The sequence below is a fragment of the Balaenoptera ricei genome, chromosome 7, assembly GCF_028023285.1.
Source record: "Balaenoptera ricei isolate mBalRic1 chromosome 7, mBalRic1.hap2, whole genome shotgun sequence".
NCBI classification, from domain to species: domain Eukaryota; kingdom Metazoa; phylum Chordata; class Mammalia; order Artiodactyla; family Balaenopteridae; genus Balaenoptera; species Balaenoptera ricei.
This window is the reverse complement of record NC_082645.1, coordinates 38,804,237-38,825,759: the sequence shown is the minus strand read 5'-3', so window position 1 is coordinate 38,825,759 and position 21,523 is coordinate 38,804,237. Positions and strand designations below refer to the sequence as shown.

At 33.8% G+C, this 21,523-nt stretch overlaps 1 protein-coding gene and 1 non-coding gene across 4 annotated transcripts in view; one reads left to right on the top strand and one right to left on the bottom strand.

Moving 5' to 3' along the window:
- Positions 1 to 21,523, top strand: part of ORC4 (origin recognition complex subunit 4) — a 104,341-nt gene that overhangs the window by 69,090 nt on the left and 13,728 nt on the right. For 2 of the 3 annotated variants that reach the window (XM_059927795.1, XM_059927796.1), the window contains 6 exons: positions 1,657 to 1,732; positions 2,198 to 2,283; positions 5,168 to 5,216; positions 12,057 to 12,208; positions 14,938 to 15,111; positions 21,057 to 21,143. In XM_059927795.1, coding sequence (XP_059783778.1) covers positions 1,657 to 1,732; positions 2,198 to 2,283; positions 5,168 to 5,216; positions 12,057 to 12,208; positions 14,938 to 15,111; positions 21,057 to 21,143 — 624 coding nt within the window. The remainder of the gene's footprint in view (positions 1 to 1,656; positions 1,733 to 2,197; positions 2,284 to 5,167; positions 5,217 to 12,056; positions 12,209 to 14,937; positions 15,112 to 21,056; positions 21,144 to 21,523) is intronic. The other variant, XM_059927797.1, reaches the window with a different exon arrangement.
- On the bottom strand, positions 12,859 to 13,049 carry LOC132369453 (U2 spliceosomal RNA). Its single transcript, XR_009504428.1, has one exon. It is a non-coding gene; the product is annotated as a U2 spliceosomal RNA (small nuclear RNA).

The window sequence follows — 21,523 nt, the reverse complement described above, 5'->3', positions numbered from 1 at the left end:
AACCTGTTACAACTCTATGCATATGTAAAATGAAGGTATTATTATTAACCCTGTTTCATTCTGCAAAGAATTTGAAATGGTTTTGAACAATTCATCAAACGTGAAATGATTTTGAACATAAAATCAGAGCCAGGGAAATATAAATATTATGTAAGTAAAATATCAAGAGGTGGGGGCAAGAACACAGCAAGTTACTAAGAGAATACAGCTGTATCATTTGGGGACTAACTCTTGCGATAGGGTCTGACTTGATCCAAAGACAGAAAGTACCACCTCATCTTCTGACAGTTTTCTGTAAAGAATGTAACATCTCAGCTGGGCTTTTACTCATAGTATGACAGTTGACATTTTGAGATTGTCTTTTTTTAAGAGGACTTTTTTAAGAGGACTACCTGTGATCTGAGGTAGAATTCCATATGCTTTAGAAACTATACAGATATACCAGGAATAGCTAGTATGTTTGATATACTGTTGTGAAACCTAATAATTTAAAATGAGGGTATTTGTTTTCTTTCTATTGCACAAAGATATTACAGTGACAAATAGAGGTAGAATATTGCAAATACAAATAGTATTTTGTTTTTCAAAATAGCTTACCAGTTGTCTCAGTGACTTTGTTGAATAATCCTTTTTGTCCTCACTAAATTTTGATGCCATCTTTATTGTATACATAGCCTAATTTCCTGGACTATATATTTTGGGATAGTACCGTTCTATTTCTATTTTCATATTAAAAAGAATAATCTGCCATTACTCTTCCTTTTAAAAAGCTTTATGTTTTTTCTTAATTCTATTTATTTTCAAATTTAAGAAAATATGTAGTATTAATATGAAGAGATATATATGATAGTGCAATATGAGTGATAAGATGTCACAAATCAAAAAATATAAAGAATGTAAGTATGTGGCATAGAAACCTGTAATTATAAAAATGTGAAGCTTTATAATTGAACAGTTTACAGTGGCATAACACTTTCTGGGTATTTTTAGTAGTAATTACTATTATATTTTAAGTATATTATTAGTATTAATAATTTTTTTTTAATTGTGAGCTCTAAGTTTAATAAGGGCTTTCTTTGCTTACCTAGCAGCTAACAAAGGCAACATCTCTTTTTTCAGCTTAACCTCTTGGTATTTCTTTTTTAATTTTCATTTTAAGGTAACATACAAAGTAGTTCACAGTATTTCATAAAAATTGCTGTATTGGGGGCAGACATTTTGCAATCATTTAGCATTGTTCTTGTACTTATTTTCAATAGCTTTTAACTGATTTCAATGATAATTTTGTAGAGTAAATGGTGGAGACATATAATGAACTGACTGAGACATGAAGTTCTTAAGTGGCCATAGTTTTATGTGACTTCTACTATAGAGAAGTATTTCTTTGAAAACTTAAGGGTTATTTCTAAACATTTATTAGAAGTTTGGGTAGCTGATTGAGAGAATGTGGCATCAGTCCAGGCTCTGGCATCTTAAGAGTCAGACTTTAGGAGTTCTAGTTAAACCTTCTATCTACAGAGAATCTGCAAATTTAATTGTTGATTTTAAATGACAGTCTGTTTATATTCTGTTCCTATTACTCATATTTTAAAAAAGAATATGGGCTTATCTTTTACCTATTATTAAATATTTCATAAACTTTTTAATATTATTTAGTTAATAAACCATGCTTTGAAAGAACTAATGGAAGTAGAAGAAATGAGTGAAAATGTATTACAAGTTCACTTAAATGGTAAGTATGTCCTCATTTTGCTATTGGAAGTGATGTAAGCCATGTGAGCTTTTTATATTATGAAACTTAATTTACTCATGTGTTTTAAATCTGCATTAATAACTATATTTTAAAAACTAAATCCTTGTTTAACAACTTTTACTTTAGCACACTGTACACAGTATTTTTAGAAATTAAAAAAATATTAATAAAGGAGACACATAAGGTCTCTTGTTTTTTATCTTGATTTTCTTATCTTTTTTTTAAATAATACTAATCCCAAGGAAGATGGTTCTTTGAGTCTATTAAATGTTTTCACTGTTGAGTTTTTAAAAGGAAATAATGTACACTAACAGGCTTTGACTTTTTTCTTTCTAGTTAAATTTTAAAAAGCATTAGAAAACTTGCTTGACTGGAAAATAATCTGCATTGTATCAAATACATATTTCATTTTTATTAAATACTTTAAGATGGGCTTTATTTCAGGACTGCTGCAGATCAATGATAAAATTGCCTTAAAGGAAATCACAAGGCAGTTAAATCTGGAAAATGTAGTTGGAGATAAAGTTTTTGTAAGTATCATTTTCATTATTTTATTAAATAGGCTTCAAATTAAAGTCTGTATAGCATAGATACGTTTATATTTTTGGAAGAGTAGGAAGAGTTCAGAGATTCTAAATTGAAATATGCAAGATTCTTATGATAAGAATGTACAAAGTACTAGGATGCATTTATTCATCAAATCTTTATGTTTAGATTTTTTTGAAGTAGGTTATACTAGTTATAAAATACTTCAAAAAATCCAGGTTTGTGTAGATATTATCTGAGTTTGTTTCTTTATCTGTAAGATAAATATTATGATTATCTACCTTTGGAGATAGATTATTATGTTTTTAAAAATACGACACTCTAGCAGTCTATTTCTAGTCTTATGAGACTTGGATAGCATGGGAGTAGTGGAAAATGTATTGAATTTGAAGCTACAACAAGTGGATTTGAGTCTTGCCCTGTAACTATTGACTACCTGGTAATCATGGCTAATAAATATCTTTGAATTACAGATCTCTCACCTGTTAAATTGGCATTATCTTATTATACTTACCTCACAGATTTATTCTAAAGAAGAAACGAAGTATTAAACATCATTTATGTTTTGTTTTTTTTAAAAAATAGGATGGTAATATGCTGTGCAAGTGTCAGTTACCTCTTATTAAAATGTTCTCAGAAAGTTACCCACATTTCATTATTGTAGCTTGGAATCTCAGGACAGTAAACATCAATAATTTAAACTGATTAGAAATGTTTTGGAACTTTTATTAAACTTTTTACCTACCACTTGATTTATAAGGCTCAAGGGAAACATGATTAACTTACAGCTGCCTTAATTTTCATAATGAAATGACTCATCTGCTTAATGCAATTGAAGCAGGTTGTAGACGTTCCAAGTTCATTTTCTGGTCACTGGTGATCATTCAGTGGTGTCACTCTAATCTCTAAACTGTGTCTCTGTTCTGCAGTAACACTGCATAGTTGTGTAAGCCTCCTAACATTTAGTAATTTTATTCTTTAAAAATTACCTATAAAAAGTTGAGCCAATCATGTGTTACCCTTCCATTATCTACAGGTCTTCTTTTTTTTTTTTTTTTTTTTTTTTTGCTGCATTGCGTCTTCATTGCTGCGCGTGGGCTTTCTCTAGTTGTGGTGAGCAGGGCTACTCTTCATTGTGGTGGGCACGCTTCTCATTGCAGTGGCTTCTCTTGTTGTGGAGCACGGGCTCTAGAGCGCAGGCTCAGTAGTTGTGGCACACAGGCTTAGTTGCTCTGCGGCATGTGGGATCTTCCCGGACCAGGGATCGAGCCCATGTCCCCTGCATTGGCAGGTGGATTCTTAACCACTGCACCACCAGGGAAGTCCCTATCTACAGGTCTTTGAAGTGCAAGTTCAAATGCTTCTTCTGTAAATCTGTTGTTCTACCTCCTGTCCAGAATGTAATGTAGAAGATAGCGGCCTACTTGGCAAAGGAGAGTTACTATTACGTAGACTCTGTTTGGCTTTTGGTTTCCAGTAGATTAGTGTTTCTGACTTTTCTAAATAGAGGTATTTGCATTGGATTCATATGAAATAATACAAGGCACAGTTGGTTATCATCCTAGTCATCACTATTGTTATCATAATCCCCACATATACAGATTATTAGTTTAACTTCTACATTGTATATAGATTAGGCACCTGAGGCTAAGAGAACATAATTAGTGTGCCTGAAGTCATAAAATGACAAAGGCTGGACATTAAGAAACGAAGTGATTTAACCCAGACCCTTTCTGTTTTGATGTACTTAGGGCAAACTTGTATATTCTTTTATATATATATATACACACACACATAAATGTGTATATATATATAAATATATACTTATATAAGTAAATTCTTATAATATGTGCATATGAATTTATCTAAGTATATACTTACACTTAATGTCAAGTATAATAGTCTTTAAAAAATAGCAAAATGTAAGCAACCTTTGAGTAATTTTGACCACTGATTTTCCAACAGATTGTCTCTGAGCCTTTGTTTATGTTCTGGTAAATACATCTTGCCCTGCCTACCTTGGAAATAGTATTACTTGACAGTATGTAATCATCACAAAATATGTAGAAGCTCTTTAAAACCTGTTATGCTATTTTATATCAGTTCTCTCTACTGGGAAACAAACAAGTGGGTTTCTTTTTTCCTATATATCTCCTCAAATTTAAAGTTGGCTGTTTCTTTAAATTAAGAAATCTGAATGAAGTAAAAATTAAGGACTTCAGTGAAAAAATATTTTAATGAGGCCTTTATCCACAGGCTGGAACATCTGGATAATGCATCTGCTACTCTATTAATTTCCAACCAGAATATTTAAGTTGTATCCAAAAATGTTTTGGCTGTGTTCCAAGTAAACATAGCCAAATTTGATATGATATATACAAATTCTATAATATTCTCTTGAATAGAGAAACACTCTTGTATTGTCTGATGTTTGAGGCAAGTTTCTTCTCCCTTTTCCTTTTGGATCTCATTTAAATTCATGGTAATTTTTTTAGTGGTACAAGTTTGAGACTTGCAAGAGACTGATGTGTTTCAAGATACAAAGTGAAATGGATTTCTTGTTCTCTGACTGTATTTAGAATATAACAACTCTTAAAAATTACCTTCAAATAAAGTTAACAGTTCTACAGATTTTATCTAGAAAATATAAAATTTTGAACATGGCATAATAATACCATTTTCAGTGCTATGCCATCTCTACTTTTGTATTTAAGTTTTAGATTGTAAGCATAGAGATATTCAGCTCAGAATCTGGCCAATGACTTTGGCCAGATACACAGTGTCTATACAATATATAGAATCATATAGCCCTCTTTTATTCTTTATTTCACTAAACTTCTAGTCATGGTATCTTTTTTTGTTATTCAGGGAAGCTTTGCCGAAAACCTTTCATTTCTTCTGGAAGCTTTAAAAAAAGGTAAATATTAGTATGTTTAACAATATCAAGAGATATTTCTTTAGCTTTATTTTTCCCTTGATCATATGCTTTTACAAAAAATAATAAAGAAATATGAAAAACAATAAAATAATGACCACTGAAATCCCTAATAATAGTGATTATTCCAATTAACATTTGATTTCATATCTGTATTCACCTGTAGTATATCGTTGGTATAGATAGACAGAATTTTCAATAATAATAAAATCTTTTCTATTTTGTTGTGTGATATACATCTTTTCACTTACTCATGGTATGTTGTAAGCATCTTTCCATGTCAGTAAATATTGAGGTGCATCATCATTTTTATGGTTCTCATATATTTCATTTTAAAAATATAAATTAACTATAATTTAAAATTCTAATATAATGAATTATAATTTATTAATCACCAGCTATCAACTTTTATTTCTAATTTTGTATAATTAGGAAGAAATGCTTAAATGATCATCCAGATTTCCTGGGGTAAATTTCAGTGAGTACAGAATTCTAGATTAAAATGTTCTACATTTAAAAGAATAAATATTAATTACCAAACTACCCTAGAGGGTCCATTTTCTAAACATATTTAAAAGTACTTTTTTCCTTCAGGACCTCAAAAACAATTATTTTCATGTTTGCCTATTTAATAGAAAAAATTTTTATTTTAGTTTAATTTGCATAATTTGGGTACTGATTATGTTCATATCAGATTTTAATTGACCACTGATATTTCCTGGTTTGTGTATTTCCTATTGGTTCTTTGCCTTATTTTGGTGGTTTATCTCATACTTATTATGTGAATTCTTGCACTTGTTTCTTTCTTAAGTTTGGTTTGGACATTTCTGCTGAATAGAAGTTTAAAATTTTTTACATAGTCAAAATTTTTCTCTCCTTCATACTTTGACATTCACTTATATTTTCATCCAGTACATATAATTCATAATTTGGCTGGCATTTATTTTGGTAAGGTGTAAAGATCTAATCTTGAATATACCACTTTTTCCATTGTTACGTATGCTATATTTTATCAAAAACTAAAGTACTATATTATGTAGGTCTAGACTTCTGAGTGGTCCCTGTGGTTTTAATATCATTTAGGTTAATGCATATGTTTTATTATCTACTGGATAATATTATCAGATATTATCTAACAGGTAATATTAATAATTATTATTAATAAATCTGTTCATTATAAGTTTTTTTTTCACTTTTTATGCAAATATAAAGCCTTAGACCTTAAGGTAATAGTGATTGTTCTGCTAAAGTAGTTTCCATTGTTGTGAGGAGAAAAACAAATCCACAGAGTCATGTTGAACTTTTCCCTATTGTTGAAGTGTTAAAATTGTCATTCGTAGGAGTTAAAGTAGCTTTGGTTAAACTTCATAGTACAACGGTTATTTATAAAAATTATTTCTATGGGAAGATTTACTTTGCATTTCTACTAACTAGAAATAAGTCTCTTTTGAAGTAATAGTTTTATGTCCCTCTGTATTTAATCCCAAAGTGTTTTGGTCTCTGTAGGTGTTAAAAGATCCTTGTCAATTTTTTTTTTTTTAATCAGTCATCAATTTTATACACATCAGTGTATACATGTCAATCCCAGTCGCCCAATTCAGCACATCACCATCCCCACCCCACCGCGGTTTTCCCCCCTTGGTGTCCATACGTTTGTTCTCTACATCTGTGTCTCAACTTATGCCCTGCAAACTGGCTCATCTGTACCATTTTTCTAGGTTCTACATACATGCGTTAATATACGATATTTGTTTTTCTCTTTCTGACTTACTTTACTCTGTGTGACAGTCTCTAGATCCATCCATGTCTCAACAGATGACTCAATTTCGTTCCTTTTTATGGCTGAGTAATATTCCATTGTATATATGTACCACATCTTCTTTATCCATTCGTCTGTCGATGGGCATTTAGGTTGCTTCCATAACCTGGCTATTGTAAATAGTGCTGCAATGAACATTGGGGTGCATGTGTCTTTTTGAATTACGCTTTTCTCTGGGTATATGCCCAGTAGTGGGATTGCTGGATCATATGGTAATTCTATTTTTAGTTTTTTAAGGAACCTCCATATTGTTCTCCATAGTGGCTGTATCAATTTACATTCCCACCAACAGTGCAAGAGGGTTCCCTTTTCTCCACACCCTCTCCAGCATTTGTTGTTTGTAGATTTTCTGATGATGCCCATTCTAACTGGTGTGAGGTGATACCTCATTGTAGTTTTGATTTGCATTTCTCTAATAATTAGTGATGTTGAGCAGCTTTTCATGTGCCTCTTGGCCATCTGTATGTCTTCTTTGGAGAAACGTCTATTTAGGTCTTCTGCCCATTTTTGGATTGGGTTGTTTATTTCTTTAATATTGAGCTGACTGAGCCGTTTATATATTTTGGAGATTAATCCTTTGTCCGTTGATTCATTTGCAAATATTTTCTCCCATTCTGAGGGTTGTCTTTTCGTCTTGTTTATGGTTTCCTTTGCTGTGCAAAAGCTTTGAAGTTTCATTAGGTTCCATTTGTTTATTTTTGTTTTTATTTCCATTACTCTAGGAGGTGGATCAAAAAAGATCTTGCTGTGATTTATGTCAAAGAGTGTTCTTCCTATGTTTTCCTCTAAGAGTTTCATAGTGTCCGATCTTACATTTAGGTCATTAATCCATTTTGAGTTTATTTTTGTGTATGGTGTTAGGGAGTATTCTAATTTCATTCTTTTACATGTAGCTATCCAGTTTTCCCAGCACCACTTATTGAAGAGACTGTCTTTTCTCCATTGTATATCTTTGCCTCCTTTGTCATAGATTAGTTGACCATAGGTGCGTGGGTTTATCTCTGGGCTTTCTATCTTGTTCCATTGATCTATATTTCTATTTTTGTGCCAGTACCATATGGTCTTGATTACTGTAGCTTTGTAGTGTAGTCTGAAGTCAGGGAGTCTGATTCCTCCAGCTCTGTTTTTTGCCCTCAAGACTGCTTTGGCTATTCGGGGTTTTTTGTGTCTCCATACAAATTTTAAGATGATTTGTTGTCATTCTGTAAAAAATGCCATTGGTAATTTGATAGGGATTGCATTGAATCTGTAGATTGCTTTGTGTAGTATAGTCATTTTCACAGTATTGATTCTTCCAGTCCAAGAACATGGTATATCTCTCCATCTGTTGGTATCATCTTTAATTTCTTTCATCAGTGTCTGATAGTTTTCTGCATACAGGTCTTTTGTCTCCCTAGGTAGGTTTATTCCTAAGTATTTTATTCTTTTTGTTGCAATGGTAAACGGGAGTGTTTCCATAATTTCTCTTTCAGATTTTTCATCATTAGTGTATAGGAATGCAAGAGATTTCTGTGCATTAATTTTGTATCCTGCTACTTTACCAAATTCATTGATTAGCTCTAGAAGTTTGCTGGTGGCATTTTTAGGATTGTCTATGTATAGTATCATGTCATCTGCAAACAGTGACAGTTTTACTTCTTCTTTTCCAATTTGTATTCCTTTTATTTCTTTTTCTTCTCTGATTGCCGTGGCTAGGACTTCCAATAATAGTGGTGAGAGTGGACATCCTTGTCTTGTTCCTGATCTTAGAGGAAATGCTTTCAGTTTTTCACCATTGAGAATGATGTTTGCTGTGGGTTTGTCATATATGGCCTTTATTATGTTGAGGTGGGTTCCCTCTATGCCCACTTTCTGGAGAGTTTTTATCATAAATGGGTGTTGAATGTTGTCAAAAGCTTTTTCTGCATCTATTGAGATGATCATATGGTTTTTATTCTTCAATTTGTTAATAGGTGTATCACATAGATTGATTTGCGTATATTGAAGAATCCTTGCATCCCTGGGGTAAATCCCACTTGATCGTGGTGTATGATCCTTTTAATGTGTTGTTGGATTCTGTTTGCTAGTATTTTGTTGAGGATTTTTGCATCTATATTCCATCAGCGATATTGGTCTGTAATTTTCTTTTTTTGTAGTATCTTTGGTTTTGGTATCAGGGTGATGGTGGCCTCATAGAATGAGTTTGGGAGTGTTCCTTCCTCTGCAGTTTTTGGAAGAGTTTGAGAAGGATGGGTGTTAGCTCTTCTCTAAATGTTTGATAGAATTCACCTGTGAAGCCATCTGGTCCTGGACTTTTGTTTGTTGGAAGATTTTTAATCACAGTTTCAATTTCATTACTTGTGATTGGTCTGTTCATATTTTCTGTTTCTTCCTGGTTCAGTCTTGGAAGGTTATACCTTTCTAAGAATTTGTCCATTTCTTCCAGGTTGTCCATTTTATTGGCATAGAGTTGCTTGTAGTAGTCTCCTAGGATGCTTTGTATTTCTGCGGTGTCTGTTGTAACTTCTCCTTTTTCATTTCTAATTGTATTGATTTGAGTCCTCTCCCTCTTTTTTTTGATGAGACTGGCTGAAAGCTTATCAATTTTGTTTATCTTCTCAAAGAACCAGCTTTTAGTTTTATTAATCTGTTCTATTGTTTTCTTTGTTTCTATTTCATTTATTTCCGCTCTGATCTTTATGATTTCTTTCCTTCTGCTAACTTTGGGTTTTGTTTGTTCTTCTTTCTCTAGTTCCTTTAGGTGTAAGGTTAGATTGTTTACTTGAGATTTTTCTTGTTTCTTTAGGTAGGCTTGTATAGCTATAAACTTCCCTCTTAGAACTGCTTTTGCTGCATCCCATAGGTTTTGGATCGTCATGTTTTCATTGTCATTTGTCTCTAGGTATTTTTTGATTTCCTCTTTGATTTCTTCAGTGATCTCTTGGTTACTTAGCAACGTATTGTTTAGCCTCCATGTGTTTGTGTTTTTTACGTTTTTTTCCTTGTAATTGATTTCTAATCTCAGAGCATTGTGGTCAGAAAAGATGCTTGATATGATTTCAGTTTTCTTAAATTTACTGAGGCTTGATTTGTTACCCAAGATGTGATCTATTCTGGAGAATGTTCTGTGAGCACTTGAGAAGAAAGTGTAATCTGCTGTTTTTGGATGGAATGTCCTATAAATATCAATTAAATCTATCTGGTCTATTGTGTCATTTAAAGCTTCTGTTTCCTTATTTATTTTCATATTGGATGATCTGTCTATTGGTGTGAGGTGTTAAAGTCCCTCGCTATTACTGTGTTACTGTCGATTTCCTCTTTTATAGCTGTTAGCAGTTGCCTTATATATTGAGGTACTTCTATGTTGGGTGCATATATATTTATAATTGTTATATCTTCTTCTTGGATTGATCCCTTGATCATTATGTAGTGTCCTTCCTTGTCTCTTGTAACATTCTTTATTTTAAAGTCTATTTTATCTGATATGAGTATAGCTACTCCAGCTTTCTTTTGATTTCCATTTGCATGGAATATCTTTTTCCATCCCTTCACTTTCAGTCTGTATGTGTCCCTAAGTCTGAAGTGGGTCTCTTGTAGACAGCATTTATGTGGGTCTTGTTTCAGGAAGCCTGTGTCTTTTGGTTGGAGCATTTAATCCATTCACGTTTAAGGTAATTATCGATATGTATGTTCCTATGACCATTTTCTTAATTGTTTTGGGTTTGTTTTTGTAGGTCCTTTTCTTCTCTTGTGTTTCCCACTTAGAGAAGTTCCTTTAACATTTGTTGTAGAGCTGGTTTGGTGGTGCTGAATTCTCGTAGCTTTTGCTTGCCTGTAAAGCTTTTGATTTCTCCATCAAATCTAAATGAGATCCTTGCCGGGTAAGTAATCTTGGTTGTAGGTTCTTCCCTTTCATCACTTTAAGTATATCATGCCGCTCCCTTCTGGCTTGTAGAGTTTCTGCTGAGAAATCAGCTGTTAACCTTATGGGAGTTCCCTTGTATGTTATTTGTCGTTTTTCCCTTGCTGCTTTCAATAATTTTTCTTTGCCTTTAATTTTTGCCAATTTGATTACTATGTGTCTCGGCATGTTTCTCCTTAGGTTTATCCTGTATGGGACTCTCCTAGCTTCCTGGACTTGGGTGGCTATTTCCTTTCCCATGTTAGGGAAGTTTTCGACTAGAATCTCTTCAAATATTTTCTCTGGTCCTTTCTCTCTCTCGTCTCCTTCTGGGACCCCTATAATGCGAATGTTGTTGCGTTTAATGTTGTCCCAGAGGTCTCTTAGGCTGTCTTCATTTCTTTTCATTCTTTTTTTTTAGTCTGTTCCACAGCAGTGAATTCCACCATTCTGTCTTCCAGGTCACTTATCCGTTCTTGTGCCTCAGTTATTCTGCTATTGATTCCTTCTAGTGTAGTTTTCATTTCAGTTATTTTATTGTTCATCTCTGTTTGTTTGTTCTTTAATTCTTCTAGGTCTTTGTTAAACATTTCTTGCATCTTCTCGATCTTTGCCTCCATTCTTATTCCAAGGTCCTGGATCATCTTCACTGTCATTATTCTGAATTCTTTTTCTGGAAGGTTGCCTATCTCCACTTCATTTAGTTGTTTTTCTGGGGTTTTATCTTGTTCCTTCATCTGGTATATAGCCCTCTGCCTTTTCATCTTGTCTATCTTTCTGTGAATGTCCTTGTCAATTTTCTGATGATAGAAGAATTATGTTTACATAATTTAAAAAACAATAGTTTTCAGTCATTTAAATGATTTTCTTAACATCAGTAAAGCTACTAGAGTGTGGTGAGTAGACTGTGAATTACCTGATGGCCATAGGGGCTATTTTCTCCTTTGATAATTTTTTTTGTTGAATAAGTGTACATGCATTGGTAAGTGCCCCACCCCAAAGTAGGTTATCAGTATATTATTTTTGAATTGAGTTTTTAAAACTGAAATGTAATAAATAGTTTAGAAATTTAAGAAAGGCTGACATAATTGCTTGTTAATATAAAACTCTTATTTTTTCTTAGGTGACCGGACTAGTAGTTGCCCAGTGATCTTCATATTAGATGAATTTGATCTTTTTGCTCATCATAAAAACCAAACACTCCTCTATAATCTTTTTGACATTTCTCAGTCTGCACAGACTCCGGTAGCAGTTATTGGTCTTACATGTAGATTGGTAAGTGTTTCTATTTTAAAAATTGATTATAATATTTAGAAAATTAAAGCTTAATTACTGATTTATCACTATGTAGGTCATTTTTCAAATGTATTTCATCAATACTTGGCACATTTATCCCACTTTTCAACTCAAATTGAGGAAAACAAGGAAATATTTATCACATATCCTCATAGACTAATACCTCCTGCCCTCTAATCAAATCACTGAATAAAAAAATGTGAAGTGAGATTATGCTAATAAATATAATTTCTACATTAACAAATAAAGAGAAAGTTAAATAACCTCACTACCATTTTATAAAAATTGCTAATAGTTTCTACTTTTTACATTTAAGATTCTTTCCATATTTTAAAAATGCTTGGAATCAACTCAAAATGATACTGTCCCAACTTTGTAAGTATATATCTCCAGAAATGGAAGGGATTATCTCTATCAGGTTGTCACAGTAGATAGTGGCTTCTTTGCTCCTTGGAGAATTTTAGAATGATTTATCCATAGTGTTAATGTCACTATCACATTACTTTGTGAAGACTCCATGCATGTTGAACCTTGTGTATCTTCAGACAGCTTATGTAGGTCTTTTTGCGATTACCTTCTCTCTCTCTCTATCTCTGTCTTTTTTTTTTTTTTTTTTAATTTTTCCCCAAAGTGGGTGCACCATTCTTGGAAGTACTGCAATACCAGGTCAATGCGTGGAATGGATGGAGCAAGTTCCTTTTCCATCTCCTTGTTCCAGAAATCCATTTAATTCATTGTCCTCGGACAGAGCACATATCAGTTATTAAACTGATAAGAACAGATACTACACTTGATCTTAGCCGAAAGGCCAAGAAGCATTGTGTTTACCTTCTTTTACTCTCCTAGTATGAAGTTTCTAATTGAATTCAGGTAAAACTGGTTTTTAAGAGTCACCTCTCTTCTTATACTATGGCTGCCATGCATCTGTAGGTTTCATCCTTTTTCCTCCTTCATTTATGGCAGGCTTATGTCAAGCCCTTATTCCCCTTTTGTACAGCTCGCTCCCTTTTTTAGAAACGTGAAACTCTTTACTAAGTCATCTTTCAATAGTCCTGCTAGTGCTGTTTCTCAAAGGAGTGGCTTTCTGTGTCCTCCTTCCCCAGTGCTCTAGAGCTTACGATGTATGCTTTCATAATAAGCCTCTCTCATAGAAAATCTGGCTGGTTCTCCACATATCTTTATTCCTCTTTTCAAAATGTAGCAATCTAACACAGTGGTTAAGGAAGCACATTCCTCCTTGCTAAAAGCTCTTCCTTTGGGTGGAAGTGGCAGTGGCAAATGCTGTTGACCCAGTGAGGGACCAAATAAAGGGTTAGTAGCTCCTTAGCCATATTATCAGAGGCTCTTTTTTATTCTGTATGTATAATTCTCCAACTGTGTAATTCAAGTCTAAGTATATATCTGTGTGTCCATGTTTATAGGGAAAGAGCAAAAGGATCGATGGAGTAGTGATTTTGCTAGCAAATAACCTCTTCCTTGTGGCAGTAATTTTTTTTTTTCTACTATTCCCTGTATCCCCAGATTACCAATTTCTGTCATTACTGCCCACCACCAAACTATCAGTTACTGTTCACCTCTAAAATTCTTTTACTTCCATCTCTTTACATTCCCAAGTTCAGGCTCTTAATTATTGCTTATCTGTATGGCTGATCTAGAACTGTTCCTTAGTAGAAAATAAATGTATAATATTTCTGTCTCTGAACATAACTTTTAATTGTCTTATGCTGGCACTATATTTTTCTTTAACCTATAAACACATCTCAGGTTTTTCATTCACCCTCCCCCACTCTAACCCCAAGCTCTTAATCTTTCCTGTCTTCCTTTCCACACTAACCATGATGCCATGATGCCTTTTCGGTCACTTTAATTCTTTCCTGTATATCATTGGTTTCTTAACCTAGAATCATCTGGGTAGATTTGAAAATCTGTATTTCTGGGCCTCACCACAGCTTTTTGTTTTTCTTTTTTATAGAAAATTGACACTAAACTTGCTCCCTCACTTCTTAAGGAAAAATAGCACTAATACAAGTAGTTTCTCAAATATTGTTGTAAAAAAGCCAAAAGACAGAATAATTTACCAATGTCACGCTGTGTTCCTGCCAGTTTCCTCTTCTACAGTTTGTTCCTTAAATCCGGCATGGCTTCAGCTTAAATTTGTATAGTTTAGTGAACTGAATTTTTCTCCATTACACATGCTGCTTCTTGAGTCTTTGTTACATAAAACAATGAAGATGTTTAAATTTTCATGAATGTTAATAAGTCTAATTACATTTTATTATCTTAATTTTTTATCTGAATTCTTCATAGAATGTATGAAATTGCTTATTGATAGCTATTTTTTAGCAGTTATTGTTAGTCTTGCAGTGTTAAAGATTAGCTGAGAAAAACATGGTTGGGAAAAGGCTTGACATCACCAGGCTTACAAGTGCTTAGAAGGGGGTTAAAAGTAGCTTGGATTAAAAATACTTTTAGAGGCTTGGTTTATTTCCAAGCCACATTCTCTTACATCTACTACCTTGTAGCCCTAAGTAGATCAAGGGAATAATTAAATTTTTTTTAATGCTTAATTGTGTATTACAGGATAAGCATTTTTAATGCTTAATTGTCTGTTAACAGGATTATAAGTGATAGTTCAAATAGTTATACCTCTAACATTGGTATGGTTATTTTAAACATGCATCTTACGGAGATTTTTGTTTGTTTTTAAGGATATTTTGGAACTCTTAGAAAAGAGAGTGAAGTCACGATTTTCCCACCGGCAGATACACTTAATGAATTCATTTGGTTTTCCACAGTATCTTAAAATATTTAAAGAACAATTATCTCTACCTGCAGTATTTCCAGGCAAGATTTTCGCTGAGAAGTGGAATGAAAATGTTCAGGTAGTTTGGAAAAAAGACAATAATGTTAAAGTAATATTTGTGTCTTGGTATACCATTTGAAAGCAATTAAAACTTGAAAATCTTTAAAATCTGTAAGTTAGCATAAAATTTCTAATATTACTATGGCACAAAACTGCATTAATACAAATTATACTCTTTTGTGTGTGTATTTTCTTTTAAAAAACAGTTGAAATGTCATACTTCTAAATTTTTTTCTCAAAAGAACTTTTATGAGATTTGTTTTATTTGTATCTGGTTTATATTTTAGATTACTTTGTTAATGAACTTCATCATTAAATATTTATTTTCTTTATTTTATAAGTTTAGCAATATATTAACTTAGTAAGGTTCATCATACCTACTATCCAGTGTGGATTTTTCTTTTCCAGTTCTCATGAACAACTTAAGCGTTTTTCTCATTGGGTCTATTAAGAGGCAATTCAGACTGTGGCAACTTTGGTTATATTATCTATATTGACATATCCCATCTTTGAGTCCTTGGAGCCCTGAGGGTCTTAAGTTGCAAACGCACACTCACTTGTTGTTTTAAACATTTACTGAACCTTGTGGACTCTAAATTTACTTATACTTAAGTTGAACAGCCTAATTTGTACAGACTGTTGTTGTATCAGCTAAGCATACTAGCATCAGTTTATCTGATACTGAGAAGTTTTAGTTGGCAAGGAAAAGGGAGAGAGTGTATGTGTGTGAATGTGTGTTTAATAATGTGTTTGAAAAACAATATTACTGAATAAATCTTACATGTCAAAAATATGGGCCTTGTGAAAGTGGAAAATAATATAGAGTCCTTGGTTATGAAAGAATTAGGAAAAACTGGTCTATAATATTAAATACTGATGAGTGAGGATGATTAGATCTGCTTAGAGTTAAACAGTCTATATTCATTGGCTCTAAAAGATTGTTTTATGTTATAGCAATAATGATAGATTATATTTTTTTACTATAAAATCTTAAATATCAATACCAAATTAAAAGTGAGAATTTGCATTTATTTTGCTCTTTAACGATTCTTGCTTTTTTCCCATCTTTGTTGAGGTATAATTGACAAATTAGAAATTGCTTATATTTAAGGTATACAATTTGATGTTTTGGTATACATTGTGAAATACCACAATCAAGCTATAATATTTAACATATCCATCGCCTCATATAGATTTCTTTTCTCCTTTTTTTTTTTTTTTAATTTTGTGGTAAAACCGTTAAGTTCTATCTTCTAAGCAAATTTCAAGTATATAGTACTGTATCGTTAACTATAATCATGTTGCTGTCCATTACTTATGCAGAACTTAACTTGTATAACTGAAACTTGATTCTTATTTTGATTTTAAAATAGAATCAGCTTATGTGAGCACTATTAATTTTGACACAGTTTTTTAAAATTAAAAGTTATGAACAAAATTTAATCAGTGCTTAAGAATACATGGTAAAAGGTAGAATTTTCCCTTATGTCCATGCCCATCTTCCCTCCTTTCACTACAAAGTAATTATTTGGTTCATAGCATTTCAGACCTTACATATTGATACATGCCAAATTTGTTTTTACATAAAGGATTCAAACCTTAAATATTATTCTTTGGTTTACCTTTTTTACTTTGTTGTAATTGTTAATTTCATATTTTTTTCCTAATATAACTATACAGAATTGTATATCAAAATGATTGACTTTATTCTTAAATCATTATATTGTGTCATGATATAATTAGGTGTGGGTCCTTCCTTCCACCTTCCTCCCCAAATTAACTTTTCCTGGGACTCAGATATTTACTAGCTCATGCAAGTTTTTCTTGATACTATGTCTAACTATAAGAGTCCATGCTTTAAGAACACTTTATAGTTGGTGCTCTCACATTGTCTTTTCCTTTACCTGGATCTGGAGTGGGTCAGAGCTCTGAATCTTTGGCCTCTGAATCCACTTTTGAGTGCGTCACAGACTTTCACCTTTTACAACTCCTGAACTGATTGTCTTGTTACAACAGTGTGTTTTTCTGACTGCTTTAGTGATCAAATGCAGTCTTAGTATTTAATTGTCTGTGCTTTCCCAGGGCTTTTATTATTCTTATCCCTGCTCACTTTCTTTTCCTAAGACGACTACGTTAGCCCAGATTATACTGTACTGTCATCCATCTTTCTGTCCTTCCCAGCTATGTTGTATTCTGAGATCCTAGAATGGGTATATAAAGGAAGTAGATGGTGACAGTTACTGTGAAGCATAACTCTGGATGACTCAGAAAATGGTAAGCATGTGATGTAGAGTGGCTAACCCTAGGTTTTTGGTCCTTCTTTGCTGATCACTGAATTTAGAGGCAGGATGATAGGAATGAATGTGAACACTCTCCTGTCATCTTTTTGATAATCTTACAGTTCTTTCATAAGGTAGAACTAATACCACTGGCGTTTGTGTCTCTTAGTTCTAATATTTTCTTGCCCTATCCTAATCATCATTTGCCACCTCCCTTTAGGGTATGCTGATAAATGAGCTTCACTTGAAAAAAATATGTCAGCACCATGGCCAGAGGCCCTGTCTGAAAAGGGGGGGGGTGTGCACTGAAGGAGCTATCCTGTCACTCAGTGCTGACTATCCAGCAAGTTTTTCTAATTCCAAGGTTAAACAAAAGCAATGGTATAGATGACAGGTCACCTATGGAATCTCATCCAAGAAATATCTTCAGGATAGACTTGAACCTGGACATCCTGCCTAACTTGAATGTTTGTTTTAGCCCTATCCCAAATATGTAAGTAAGCAGGGTAAATACCATCTCAGCATGGCAGTATAAGAAAAATCTCTGTATAAAAGAGCACTTAAAAGGACCATAGCTCAGAATGACCATCATCAAAACATCTACAAACAATAAATGCTGGAGAGGGTGTGGAGAAAAGGGAACCCTCTTGCACTGTTGGTGGGAATGTAAATTGATACAGCCACTATGGAGAACAGTATGGAGTTTCTTTAAAAAACTAAAAATAGAACTACCATATGACCCAGCAATCCCACTCTCAAGGCATATACCCTGAGAAGACCATAATTCAGAAAGAGTCATGTATCACAGTGTTCATTGCAGCACTATTTACAATAGCCAGGACATGGAAGCAACCTAAGTGGCCATCGACAGATGAATGGATAAAGAAGATGTGGTACATATATACAATCGAATATTACTCAGCCATAAAAAGAAATGAAATTGAACTATTTGTAGTGAGATGGATGGACCTAGAGACTGTCATACAGAGTGAAGTAAGTCAGAGAAAAACAAATACCATATGCTAACACATATATATGGAATCTAAAAAAATAAAAAAAGTTCTGAAGAACCTAGGGGCAGGACAGGAATAAAGACTCAGACATAGAGAATGGACCTGAGGACACAGTGGGGGAAGGGTAAGCTGGGAGGAAGTGAGAGAGTGGCGTGGACGTGTATATACTACCAAATGTAAAATAGATAGTGGGAAGCAGCCGCATAGCACAGGGAGATCACCTCAGTGCTTTGTGACCACCTAGAGGGGTGGGATAGGGAGGGTGGGAGGGAGGTGCAAGAGGGAGGAGATATGGGGATATATGTATATGTATAGCTGATTCACTTGGTTATACAGCAGAAACACACCATTGTAAAGCAATTATACTCCAATAAAGATGTTAAATAAATAAATAAATGAAATAAAAGGACCATAGCTAATTCTCCTCAAAAGAAATTCCCACAAAGTACTATAGCTAAGTTCAAGAAAGATCTACCAACTTTCTTAACCTTCCCTGTTTAGTTAACAGAAGGTAAGAATGTTTAGCAGGGAGACTAGGAGATTTAGTATATATTCTGCTGCCACTAAGTTATCCCTGGAGCAGCATGAGTCCTCAGGTACTAGTGTAATCCTATAACATTCTCCTTAGAAACTACCTGTGAAGAGAGCACCGGTCAAGCACACTGCAGTGAGCACATTAAGAACTTGTTTCTGCAACTGCTACTCCTGTGCTCATCAGTGAAAAGGGAATGTGTCCGCTTCCCTGAATAAGATAGAGAAGACTAAAAACAGTAGCAAGGGAATGGGGACTATAACCAGGATAATATATTTACTGAGAGCATAAAACTTCATCCCATTAGACTAGAACTTATTCGTGAATCTGGATCTTCTCATAGTGGAAGAAGTAGAGACATACAGTTTCAGCTCTAGAAAATACAGAAATACTTAGTTTTCTGGGCCTTTTTTTTTGGAAAAAGAATCCTTATTCCTTACAGATGATTTTTGAAAAATTATGTCAGTCTTACCCAAGCCTTTTTTGGCTCTGCCAACTCTGATTTTACTGTACTTTCATCTAATCTTTTCTTCGGTACCAAGTGAACCTCACCTTTCATTAATCCTAATTCACTGCAGTCACTGTTTTTAGTCTTCTCTTTCTCTCTTAAAGGACTTGCTGTTGCTCTATATATATTTGTATCATAAATAGGGTTGAATTCCCTTGGAAGTATACCAGATGAACATAAAATAATAAAGCAAAGTAATACAAATAAAAAACTTCGGGAAATTAACTGTAGTCCTTGCTTCTGCAGTTGTTGACTCTTACCAAGTCACTTATAAGGTTGATATATTAAATATATATTTAGATATTGCTTTTTCAGAGGGCCCTATTGAGCTCTAAATTTCCAAAGCCATCAGTTTCTCAAAATACATCTTAATTTAGTTATACAAAGTATGTAGTTTACATTGTTGATCACCACTTCCCTCTTGAAGTGTGTCCCTCTTGTTTTCTCCCCCTGGTTTTATTGCTCTCTCTTGGATTCTTTTCCAGTCTTCAACATCTTTCTCAGTCTCTTACTTTGCTCCTCTTTTTCCATTTACTTCTTAAACATTGATAATACAAGTTTTACTTCCTAACCACATCTCCCTCTTCACTTCTCCTGGGACATTCTGTTCCCCATAGTTTCATCTTTGGTTTTTTTCTAACCCCTCTCCAACCCTTCATCTCTACTCCCCACTGGTTGATTCTCCATCAGACATGTCTTCTATAAATGTGTTTAATTCTTTCTTGTCTTCACACCACTGTGTTAATTCAGACTCATTTTGTTTCTTTTTTTAAAAATTTATTTATTTATTTATTTTTGGCTGTGTTGGGTCTTCGTTTCTGTGCGAGGGCTTTCTCTAGTTACAGCAAGCGGGGGCCACTCTTCATCGCGGTGCACGGGCCTCTCACTATCGCGGCCTCTCTTGTTGCGGAGCACAGACTCCAGACGCACAGGCTCAGTAGTTGTGGCTCACGGGCCTAGTTGCTCCGCGGCATGTGGGATCTTCCCAGACCAGGGCTCGAACCCGTGTCCCCTGCATTGGCAGGCAGATTCTCAACCACTGTGCCACCAGGGAAACCCCATTTTGTTTCTTACATGGACAACTGTAGTTGCCTCCAGTTAGGTTTTCCTGCCTTTGTCTTTCCGTACAATCATTTAGCCAAAACTGAAACTCAGGATGACATGACTACTCATCTTCTATCCATATGCCACAATCTCCCTACATTGTTCATGATGTTCCCTATAACTGGAATGCTCTTTAGCATACTGACTCATACAGTTTAAGCATTCTTTGTAACACTTTACCTTGTTTTTGAAGTATAGTAAATAACCCTTATTCTCTGTTTCATTTAGTGGTGCATTTTGATCATCCCATTAGTATGACTGTATAGTTTCCCTCTTTAGACTGGAAATTTTGTGGTAGCAAGGGTTATGTTTTATCCTTGTGTCTTTGGAATTAACGTAAAGGGATAAGAAGAAAATCAGTAGAGTGGAAATTTGATTTTTGTTTTCCACAAATAAGACCAGCACCTATTTAATAATGGATAAATACCAGATAGAGTTCATGAGATACACCAGCCAGTGAGGCACAAGTTTATATTTAGGTTTTAAACTGCGTTGTTCCTTAATTCTGTTTTGATCTTTTTCCTCTAGAGTCTCTCAGAAGATAGGAGTGTGCGAGACGTGCTGCAGAAGCATTTCAATGTCAGCAAAAGCCTGCGGTCATTACACACGCTACTGGTTTGTATTAGTTTTATTTTTATCACTCATTTTCTTTCACCAGGTAATTATGTTCTGACGGGAATTGGTTAAACCTCTAGATACATTTTGGGAAAATAAACACATCTACTACATTAGGTCTTCCAATCCCTGAATATGGTACATCTCTTCTTTTATTTAGTTATTCTTTGATTTCTTTCATCATCATTTTAGAATTCTCACCTCACAGATCCTGTACATGTTTACAGTGTATAAGTAAGTGTTTAGTTTCCTGTGGAACAATTTTAAATGATATTTTGTTTTTAATTTTAGTTTTAGCATGCCCATTATTAGTGTATAGAAATGTGACTGATTTTTGTGTTGATGTTGTATTCTGCAGTGTTGCTGAACTAATTTATTTT